The sequence below is a fragment of the Dichotomopilus funicola genome (genome assembly GCF_033296635.1).
Source record: "Dichotomopilus funicola strain CBS 141.50 unplaced genomic scaffold C8A04scaffold_8, whole genome shotgun sequence".
NCBI lineage: Eukaryota > Fungi > Ascomycota > Sordariomycetes > Sordariales > Chaetomiaceae > Dichotomopilus > Dichotomopilus funicola.
In genome coordinates, this window is record NW_026944029.1 from 243,645 (window position 1) to 254,993 (window position 11,349).

Genomic DNA, 11,349 nt, shown 5'->3' on the forward strand with positions numbered 1-11,349 from the left:
GGAGAGGGGTCCGATGATGCTGCACTTCCAACGGTCCGGGATGTGTGCATCCCAACATCCCAACATCCACACCCCCTTGACGAGGTCGTACCAGATGTGCAGAGTTGTGACGGTTTTTGCTTGGTGCTTGCTTGCAACCTCGACCCACAGCCTCACCTCGCATGCCAATATGCCTCTCCCTCTGAGTGAGCCCACACCAATGCTGTGAAGGCTGAAAGAGAAACATTTACCGCCGCAAAGGAATGCGGGTCTCACCTGCAAGACCGCTTCCAAACATGGCAACTATCGACGTCATATACGGGGAATGAGGAGGCGCTGCACGTTTGTTGGAGGTTGGAGGAGTTGGAGAACCATGGAGAAAAGCGTCCGTGGTGTTCGGACCACGCTTGCCACGGCCCAGGCGTGCCAGGGGCGGCGGTGGTTGGATCGCGGCGGATTCTGCCCGCGTTTGTCGGCACTGTCGGAGCAGCCGGCGGTTTGAAGAGTTTGGACTTGGCCGAGAGTTCCCATTCGCAGGTGGTTTTGCGGGATTCGCCCCGTGGGATCAGATCGGCGCTGCTGTGTGCGGGCAGATGACCAGAGCTACGTTATGACGTCAGTGAGTCTCCATCAGCGCCGCAAACAAGCATCGGGTGGCTGTCCAATTGCCGGCTTCCCGTGAATGCGAGCTTGGCGAGCTCGCTCGGAAAAAAAGCTTCAGTTTCTTATCGAGGCACGCGAGGCTCGGCGCCAGAAACAAGTTGAGCAGTCAAGCAGTCAAGGCAACCCAGGCGTCCCAGTCAGGCGTGGATTAGTTCGAGGCTCGGTGGACGAATACCTATGGCTGTGTATGGACAAAGTTAGTGTTCATACATATATCGATATGCCTTGAGAGTCGACAAAAGACAAGATTTGCATGGTGCAGACGGATTTGTTCGTATCTCGTGTGCCTCGCTCATCCATCCCTTCTTTCCTCCCGCCGCAGGATTCGGGATCGTCTTCGCGCGTCGAAGGGATGTCCTATTGAGGTAAAACTTTGCAGTTGGCAGTGCAGGGACTGTCGTGTTACTCCAGGGTTCTGAGTAACGGGGGAGCTGGGATAAGACATGCTTCTCCGCCAATTCCACCGCAGCGAGTTCGGTGGAGTTTGAGGGGAAGGGGTTTCCACGAGGCTCTGACAAGGCTCCCCATGGGGAAGGAGGACTCCGGGGGAAAAAGTCCTGGGGAAAGAGGCTCCGGGGAACTCGTGCGTGGCCCACGCAATCCGCAGGAAGGGACAACGCAGGGAGAGAGGAGACAGCGGAGAAGGAAAGGGCAAGCTCCGCAACTCCAGACTTTTGGTCAAATCGCAACGGCGGTGCCGACAACCGTTGGGGAAGTGACGATCGAGCCGTGATTGCGCGTACAGGGGTCCCTTGATATCTTGTCCTCCGGCAGATATCGGCCCACTTAGAAACCAACCTCAATCTTCCCAAAGTCAACAGCCTCGATGCTCACCGAAGAGTAGAGTCAACAATTCACAACCGGACGAATCGCGCAAAGCAAAGACTATTAAATGCAGTTTTAGATATATTTCAAATGTACTTGATTTCCAGTCTGTTAGGTCAACGCCATTCCCAGTCCGATTCACACGCTTCATTCGTACATCATCCGTGCCTCCAACCATAATTAACTAGTCGCGACGTCTCCCTGACACCACCGATTTCCTTCTCTCATCGCGCACCACCACCGAGGCAGATCTCCTCGGTCTTTGTCCGTCACGTCTTCGGTCACGGTCACTCTCCTTTGCATCTCGCCCCCGATCGCGGTCTCGGTCCCGGTCCCTATCTCTCTCTCGCTCTCGCTCTCTCATATCTCTGTCCCTCTCACGTTCCCTCCTCTCCCTCTCTCTATCACTTTCCCTATCCCTATCCCTATCCCTATCCCTATCTCTATCTCTATTCGCGCCTTCTCGCTCATCCCTCCTGCTATCTGACCCTCGCGCCCCCGAGACGGACGGTCGACGGCCCTTGCTTTCTAGATGGACGACTGGGGATTCCCGAGCGGGCGATGCCGAGGGCGGTGGGGGTCCGGTGCTGCGTCTCCGCAGGCTAGGGGTGGAAGTGTTGGAGTTGCTGGAGCCCCCGCGCACGCTGGGCTGGACTCGGAGGGGAGAGGACGATGAAGGCGGCTTTTGGGATGTGATGGGACGCTCACGGCCGGTAATGCGTGTGGAGGTCTCGCGGCGGAGTTGGGGCCTATTGGTGGTGTTGTTGCTGTGGTGATAGTCTCGCTCGCGGCTACGGTCCCGACTGCGGTCACGGTCACGGCTGTGGTAACGACGACGCTCACGATCACTCTCGCGGTCGCTGTGCCGCCGGTGGCGGTCGTCCTCGTCGCTTGCGTGGGACACCGACAGGGTGCCTTCCGAAGGCCGGTAACGACTCCGAGGGCTGGGCGGCGGTCGTTCTCCATCACTGGTGTCCACGCGGATAAATATCGGGCGTGTCTTGCTGGGCATTGGGGGCGGCGGTCTGATCGCGTCCAGATGGTCCCGGAGCGTGTTGAAAAAGAGGACCCGGGCCTGTCGGTCCGCCTCCGCTGGGAGCAGATGGCGGGAGAGCTGTTTTGGCAAGCGCTCCGGCGTGGTCTCGAGGAGGGTGTCGGCGTTGATGGGCAGCGAGGCGACGATCTTGGCTAGTCTCTCTGCCTCCTCGTTGGGGTAGCTGCGCATAGCGAGGGTCATCCATCGTGTCCATCCGAGGAGGGTCAAAGCCGGCACTGTCGGTCGCGCGTTGGGGGCCGCAGGAACGAGGTAGTACTCGCAGCCAAGCTTCCGGTAGAGTTCTGCCAGACTGGGGGGTGCTGCGCCGTGGTGACCGCGGAAGATCTCTGCTCGGTTGTCAGCTTGACCCTCTCCTGAAAGTACCGAAACTATCATGACAAACCTGGGAAGGGAAACGGCTCAAGCTCGAGCTTGTGGTGGGAATACAGCACCGCCAACTTATCCGGTGTAATTACCAGCGTGTTCTGCGGCATGAACTCGTCTTTCTACACATAATCCGGTCAGTAAGCTGCTGCCACCATCTCTTGAGACTACTAAGGGTCTTACCAGATAGTTGCCGATTCCTCTGATGACCTGCTCCCATCGCTTGGTGGGAACCCCGTGCTGGTCGAAGAGCGTCCCCCATTTCCGGTCGACGGCGCTGATCTCCTTGGGAGGAACGGACATATTCGTCAATGGGGGGGTCGAGGGAGGGGTGGATTCGCACCACTGGACTCCCGGCTGTCGAGGTTTTGCGGGAATATTGATCGGTGGTTGTGGTCTAGGCGCCGAAATATTGGCAGTCGGTACTCCTCCCGGTGCAGGCGGCTTAGGCGGCCCAGGTGGTGCTAGATTTGGCATCTGCTTGACTGTTCGAGTGTCAGATCACGGTCCTGATTGACAGGACGAAAAGAGTTTACTTACGCTCTTCTTTCACGATCTTTCGGACTTCTGTGCGGATGTCGACCGCCGCTGCTTGTCCTGGGAAACCCGGGACACCAGGTCCCGGTTGCTGTACATTCTGGACCTGAGGAGGAAGGGGTGGCGGAAAACCTCTCTGTCTGCCGACGTTAGGCATGGCTTGTGGTTGTTCTTCCTCGTCCGTCTCTTCGTCAGAGCTGGTAGATGACTCGCTATCTGATGAATACTGTTCGTTCGTTCGACCGTTGTCGCCTCCATGGAGCGTTGGAGGAGGAGGAGGAATGTATACATGACCCACGGTGGCTGGATGGGGAGCTGATGGAGGTGGTGGAGGGGGAGGTTGCCATACGGCCCGGTTGGGAGGTTGTGCGGCCATGTTTGGGCGTTTAATCGTCAACCTTGAGGCCTCAACGAGTGCTACGAGTTGCTAAGTGCATGTGCCTGAGGGACTGACGACGAACTAAGAAGAAGAGGAAAGAAGCAGAAACCATGACAGGCCGTCAACCGAGCTCACTTATATCTCGATGTTCTGCCCTCCCTCCCATTTCCCCCTCCTTCGTGGCCCTGAAGGTGGATGGACATGAAACGACCGAGGTGTGCCCCGGGCAACAAGAGGAGGGGAAACAAGCGAGGCGGACCACACGAGGAGATCAGCGCGAACCGCCCTGTCTGTCTGTCATCCCCTTCCACCGTTTCGCTTCCTTTCCTCTTCCGGCGCGGTCACCAAAATGAGCGCGTCAGAGAGAAGGCAAAAGCAGGCAGGGGGAGAGGACCAGGTTCCCGGACCCGGACCCAGCCCCGGCAGCGCACCTCTGACCCCGGTGTCGCACATGGTCGCGCCCGACCCAGTCGAAGGCGCATCGGCAACGGCATCTTGTGGCTTGTTTTTTTGACACTGGTAAGGCAGTGACACTCCAACTTTAGTTCGTTATCGGAGCCGCAAAGGTGCCTAACTTCTGTCCCGATGCACGGCATTCATGCGACACACACACAGCACACATAAGTCAGTGTACACGCAAATATCATTTCTGTTCGCCTTCGAGTCGTGTCACACCGCGGAACGACCGCGGCAGCATGGTCTCGGCAGGACGGGACAAAACAAAAGCTAAGAGGGGGGGTGTCATTTGGGAGTCTTGCTCATGCGCACTGCCTGTCCCGATTCCCAACCGACGTTGGCGGGGCGAGCGTGGCGTCAAAACCCCGTCCCTCCCCCTTTTATTCCGCTGCAGCCCAAGGTTTTGACTTTTAAGCAAAGATGGGAAAAGCATGAAAGGGCTGAGTTGAACCGCAGTTCCCCCCCCTCCCGGAACGAAATACACACTCGTTGACCGGGCGCAGGCTGTGGTTGGATGGGTCGACAAGCCACAATTGAGTCCTGATCCAATAACTACCGAAGAGGGATCCTGCGCCCGACCAACCACGCAACGCAGCGCAAATCGCGGTTAGGCTGTATTTACATACATACGGTACAGTGTAGGTTCATTTAATACATGTCTTCGCATTGAAACGGCCGCCCTCCCCCCATCTGTGTTGGCGCGCGTAAGCCTTGCCCGGGATTCAATCCCGGTGTTTTATCAATGGTGGTCTCCCTTTTCTGTTTTTTTTTCCCCCTTTTTGCCTTGATTGTGGTGGTGGCGTTAGGCGCGCAGGAAATGGTGGGTTGATTACGTACCCGACGCCGGTTTCATGAGGGCTTCTTTGTTTGGGTATGTAAGCAAGGTAAGGTAAGGCAGTAAGTAGGGTAGATAGGTAATTGAATGGTGAATGGGTGGCATCCATATTCTTGACCGGTATGGTGATAAAGGCCTGAAGCGGGGAAATTTAGCCTGATTAATTAAATGGTTGTGAGGCTTCATTTTTGCTTGTTCTTTGCTCTGTCCTGTCCCTGGGGTGGTTCGTTTCGAGCGGGCTCCCTCTCTCTCTTTGTCTTGTTTCTTTTGCCTTGACTCCTGACTTCTGGCTTCGAATTCCAACTTCTGACTTCTGGCTTCTGTGACCTACCTTCTAATTTCTACCTTCGAATTCCGACTTCTAACTTCCGACTTCGACTTACACCCCCCTGTGGCCGTGACCCCCACGTAACAACCCCACGGATCCCATACTAACTACGTACACTCACCGACGCTGGGTAAGGTAACACCTCCCGTCACCGAGGCTGTGTAATGAATGATTTAATTAGGTAGCAGAATAATTAGGTATCAGAACTGTACTCTGCACCTTGCATTGTTTACACAGGTGACAACAGTAGGGAGGTAGGTAGGTAGATCTGCGTTCCGTTTGGGTGTCGATTCGAATCATTCCACGACACGGGTGACGGGCTAGTGTAGAACAACACAACTCGGCCGGACCGCACCCGGCGCAGGACCCGGCTGTCCTTCCGAACGTCCTTCCGAACGACATTCCAGCCGTCGGAAATCGGAAGTCGGAAGTTGGAAAGAAACAAATGTGTGATGCGATGCGATATAAATATTCCCGATCTTTTACGTGACATGACATGACAGGCAGTCAGGTGCATCTCGCCTTTCACCCGACGCCCCGGAAGCCTCCCTTTTCTCATGCCGACGATGATCATATTCATACCCTATCAAATGAGGTGAGTGTTTGGATTAGTATTTAGCTCGTTCCATGTCCCATCCCCCATCCGACACGACCCTTATGCGAGGGAGGCAAAGTGTGTTGTTGTGTTGCGTTGTGTTGTGTGAGGGCTGGGAGAGGCGAGGTGGGCTGACGTCGTTGTTTTGAGTTGAGAGGGAGGCGACCTAATGGGCTAAAATACTTACACAATATACACAGGGGGTAGGAGATGGGCGGTGAGAGATGGAGGGAAGAAGACGAGGCAATGAGAGTAACCATGCGGTAGGACTGGCTGACTGACTGACTGGCTGAGTGAGTGAGTGATCGCCTTGTACTCGTTTTTGTCGTGTGATCAAGGTTCGGTTCTGACTTTTTTTGTGGTTTATTTTGTTTTTCCGGGACTGATTTTGGTTTGATAGGTTTGGTCTAACAAGTTGTTGATCTGGTGGTCTTGAGATCTAAGTATCTTCTACTCACAGGTACAGCCCAGCCGGTCGGCCATCAACTTAACGTTGGGCTTGGTTCGATGCTTCCCCTCCTCCGACTTGGGCTTTCATTTTTCTCTTGTTTAAGTTGGTTTTTGCTTCTCTATTTCCACTAGTTACTCAAGTCCAAAGATATTGGGCATTCCATGCTGGTTGAGACTGGAAGAATTGATCTTACCTCTCTTTTTTCATCTTCATTCCCTCGTTACTTAATTATCCAAGAAACTTCCCTAACTTGCCCAGCAATCAAATGATTCACAAAGAATGAGGTTGTCAACCAAGCCCACTGAACAATCCTAACTTAAAAACAAAACGAACAAATCAAAAGTAAAATAAGAAAAGAAAAATTCAAAAAGCTCACACACCAAGCGCCTATCCCTATCTGAAGGGATATCGGTTGGTGGCTACAAAAATCTTTCCCGGTGGAAAGATTTTTCTTCGCTAGCCCCGGGAATCGAACCCGGGGCCACTTCGATTTACGACGGTATTGGCGTGGTGCTCCTCCAATACCGCTGGGCCAAACACGTTGTTTGGCACATTGGGAGGAGCTAGTGACTGGGGGAGTGAGAAGGGGGGTTATATGGGACGGTGGTGGTTTGGGGGGAGTGAACGTGCGGATTTGGTGGTGGGTGGTTGGGTTGAAAGTGTTGGCTTCATGGTGAGTTTGTTGTCTCACTGACTGCCTGACTGCCTGCCCGCCTACTGTTTTACTTTGCTTAACGTAGGTATTCTTGAAGGGGCGGGCCAAACGAAGAAGACGAGGAGATCTTATCCACTCTTCTGATAAACCAGGCTCTCTATCTACCAATCTCCCTAGAAAGAAAGAATGAAAGAAATCGACCGCTAATAACAAACACCCGACCCAACCCGATCCTACCCATCCGTTCGGGTCGGTTCGGCCATGTCCAGTCGGTGGGATAACCAACCCCATACAGCGACACAGACACAAGCGCAAGGCTACCGCACTCGTACACCACCACCATGTGTCTATCAAACTCACGCCTTGTATACATGGAGCACAAAAAGGAGCATGTGCGGCTGGTCTTCTGACCTACCTGCTTACAGAGGTACCTAGCTTAGCTCGATGTAGGATACATGTACAGTACATACACTTGCAGGGAACTCAAGATGATTAGGAAGGTGAGATCAGCTGTAGAAGTAAACCGCATACATATCGGGCAACTTTCCCCTACGCCGCACAAACGCAGGGTCACATGTCGACGTAGATTGTACAGGTTGGCGGATCGTAAGCCGGCATTGCTGATGCCCTCTGAAGTGGCGATGATTCGTCACGGTGGTATTCGCACGTAGTTGCCGTTCACTCAAACTCAGGAAAATTGCAGAGAATGATTTGCCAGTTGCTTGTTATCTACGAACTACCTGCCACTTTGAACGATGGGAAAACTACGCAGGTAATTAGTTAATCAACTGAAACGTTCAACTGCAGATGGCTCCTGTCCTCCCCCCATGTGAACCCGTCTATCTCCTCTAACCATCCGCCGCAGGCCCTTCCCACACAGCAGAGGGGCCTTGAAGACGACCTCAGCCCAACCGGTGGTCTTGCCGCTCCCACGATCAAAGTATCTGGTAACCGGAAAGGAACAAATGCAACGCGCCGTGGCGGTGAAGGAGCAAACGCCGACGTCCGGGGTTGGTGTAACGCCCGTGCCGGAATGCAACGCAAATAACGACCAACCACACACGGAAACGTGCCTCCCAAAAACTTGGTTTAGTTGACCGCAATGATGTCGTCCTCGAGGTCCCGATCAAATTCGTCGTAATCGTTCGTCGCCGGCGGGATATCGTACCTGAGGTAGTCGGGCAGCTGAGGCATCTGCTTGCGGGTCGGCTACTCCAAGGTTAGTATTGAACCCAAATCGAAAATTTCTTGCAATGCCTTGGAGGATTGTTACGTACCGGTCTGGCCCAGCCCTTGCGGCCCAGATTGACAGGACGACCGGTGCGAGCCGTGTTGGCGCTGGTGCCCGTAATGCGGCTACTACCAGTCACCTCGGTCGGGGTTTTGAGCTTGCGAGCAAACTCCCCGTCGGGGCCCCAGGCGTTGAAGGGAACACCCGGGCGCTGGGGCCCGTTATCACGGGCGGACACCGTCGCGGCGCTGCTGTCAGCGACTGAAGCGTTATCGGTGACGGTGGCCGACGAGCTCATGGGCTTGTTGATTGAAAGGGAACCCATGTCGGGGATGAGCCAGTGAGGCGCCCTCTTAAACGTGCCAGTCTCGGAGGGGGACGCGCGCATTCCAGGTCCCTCGCCGCTTCGGTCTTGGTATTGGCTCTGTGAGGTAACTGTAGAACCGACCGTCGACATGTTGTCGAGCCCACCGTCATACTCGGACGGAGCCTCGGACTGAAATCTGGTCAGCTCGGCATCTTTCGATCAGCACAATGATTGCTTACTCGAGAATCGGTATAACTATCCAGAACGTTCTCGGTAAGAACCTCCTGGGCCGCTGCCGCGTGCGTTCGGAAGAACGCGCCAGGATGCATCTCCTCGGCCGAAAGCTGGCCGCCCGGAGCCGGGAGGGCTTCGCCAGCCTCCGTCTTGAGCCTCCAGTCGTTGCAATCGATGCACCACTATCGACCCCACGAGTAAGAATCCGTGTTCCATATCATGCCCATGAGCAGAAGACTTACGTTCTGGCCTTTGGATCTCGTGCTCTTGCTGAAGAAACGCAAGTCCCTGGTACGGAGGCAGGGGCCCAGGCACTTCAGCTCCCGGACCGGCTGGTTGGAATGATCGGTGCAGTGGATACCGGTTTTCGAGGGGCTCGCTCCGCCTCTACGCGCAAGACGATCGTACTTCTCAAGCTGCCGGTGGGAAAACTCGGCGCGAGTCTTCCACTCGCCGTTCTCGCAGCGCAGGCGATCGGCGGACATGGCTGTGGTTGGCAGACGGATGACTTGGTTGAAAAGGGCTGTTGGGAGAAAAAGAACGGATGTTAGGAGTTTCTTGAGATTTTTTTTGAAGGGCGTAACGGAAAAAGATGGATGTGAAGGGAAGAAAGAGAATAAGTGTTGGTGTTGCGGTATGGGAGAATATTTGGGTTGTTGCCTAGGGCAGGGCCTAAATCTTATGCCCGTACCCGATCAACTGCCAGGGCCCTAGGGCTCCAGATGAAATAAGAAACCAAATCAGTGACATCTAGTTTGATTGTGCACAAAAGGCAATAGAAGGAAGCCTTTGACTAGTAGCACACCGCCTGATGCCTGGCGCACAAACCTGAAACTGGCTTCTGATTTCTTTGTTCATACAAGAACTCTGTTGCAGGAAAAGAGCCATAGAAACGGTCGTGAAAAGGAAACCCATGGTACTTACCTCAAGTTCCTATGGGATATCTGAGCATCTCGAGATGGTTCTCCCGCCGTGCCAGCGAACAAAGAAAAATTTGAAAACTGGCCTGGAATCAGGACTCATGGAAGGAGCTGTGTTCAGCCCCGCCCAGGTGCCAATAATTCAACAGGATTGGTGTCCATGTGATCTAAGCACAGGCAGGTCAGGTACGGGATATCCATAGATCGAATACAGTATGGAAGGAATGAGCCACCCCGGGCCGCGGGCCGTTCTCATTGTTCCAAGGCAAGTTCATTCCGTTGCCAGTGAGGGTAACGCCTTGATACGGACCATGTCCGAGCAGAGGCTTGGTCTCAACCTAAGCTCTCCCGCTATTCTCGTCACGACTAGCATGATGCACATGTTAGGGTTTTCAATAGCCCCCCCTTTCCCTCGACCCCTATTATCCACCCGTTTTGCGTAATGTTGATTTCAATGTGGATGGTAACTAGGTATGAAAGCGTAACATATCGATTAGGTTTCTTTAGCTTCCCGAAAGTTGGCACAGGGTTGACACCAGCCCGAGGCAGCGCCATGACATGTAATTACACTCTAGTTTGGCATTCCGTCTGTGGCGCACTCAGACATACAATGACCCAATGTATTCTTGAGGTCACATGAAATCATTGCTTTATTACGCACCCTTAAACCTTAACATTCCCTATCTGCGGGCTTCTCGGCTATCATACATCAGAGTACAGTCGCTAGCGAAATCGGCTTCCGCTTTTCTCTTTCACATCGTTTCAGCGCACAGGCCTTTTATACATCTAACCGCCTACACTGTGCGATCGAGCACGCGCCTAAGTATAGCAGGCACATGTCGCATAAGTTAACTCTTCGCCAAAACTAGACCTACGTCCAGCCAAAAGTGGGTGTGTGGAAGGAAAGCCGACTGTAGCAGTACGGGTTACAGACCCTACATACCAATTCAAAGCGTCTTGAGGCACCGATGAGTAGCAAAGATGTATTTGTCAACATTTGTATAAGTGGCAAAACTGAGTAGTATAAAGCAACCGTTTCTCCCAGGCCCTTCATTTGAGCAAAGATATGAGAAATATTTAACACTATGTTACGAAGCGAAATCAATCTGGAAGGATGTCACATGGCCAGAGGCATGCCCTAGGACCAGTGTATGATCATGCACTGATGTGCACGTTGCCCGGTAATCGGGAGGAAGCCAGAGAAGATTCTTTCCACCTCTGGTGATCCATTCACCATCGACAGAGAGAATATTACCTGCTAGTCTCGGGTTTCGAGAGGCGTACAAGCCTGAGTTCCCATCCAGCGAGAACGCTATCACTCTGACGTAATTGCTTTGCCTTGTGACGGAATCGCTATAGCCCTCGAGCGTCTGTTGGTGTACACCCGTCGCCGCATCCCAGAGCCGGATAGTCTCGTCCACCGAACCTGACGCAAGCGTTTTCCCATCCGGTGAGAACGCCACCGCCATAACGGAACGGCTATGCCCCTTGAGCGTCTGTTGGTGCGTACCCGTCGCCGTATCCCAGAGCCGGA

At 53.9% G+C, this 11,349-nt stretch overlaps 2 protein-coding genes across 2 annotated transcripts; both read right to left on the reverse strand.

Annotated features, from left to right (window-relative positions):
• Window positions 1-1,456: 1,456 nt before the first annotated feature.
• Window positions 1,457-3,800, reverse strand: C8A04DRAFT_34936 (uncharacterized protein; the record flags this gene model as incomplete). Its single annotated transcript, XM_062782991.1, has 5 exons — window positions 1,457-1,527; window positions 1,849-2,850; window positions 2,907-3,009; window positions 3,071-3,372; window positions 3,428-3,800. 5 exons carry the CDS (start codon window positions 3,798-3,800, stop codon window positions 1,457-1,459), a joined length of 1,851 nt encoding a protein of 616 aa, XP_062639842.1.
• Window positions 3,801-8,212: 4,412 nt separating this feature from the next.
• Window positions 8,213-9,380, reverse strand: C8A04DRAFT_9750 (uncharacterized protein; the record flags this gene model as incomplete). The annotated part of the gene is made up of 4 exons (XM_062785611.1): window positions 8,213-8,332; window positions 8,401-8,844; window positions 8,928-9,077; window positions 9,138-9,380. 4 exons carry the CDS (start codon window positions 9,378-9,380, stop codon window positions 8,213-8,215), a joined length of 957 nt encoding a protein of 318 aa, XP_062639843.1.
• Window positions 9,381-11,349: the final 1,969 nt, after the last annotated feature.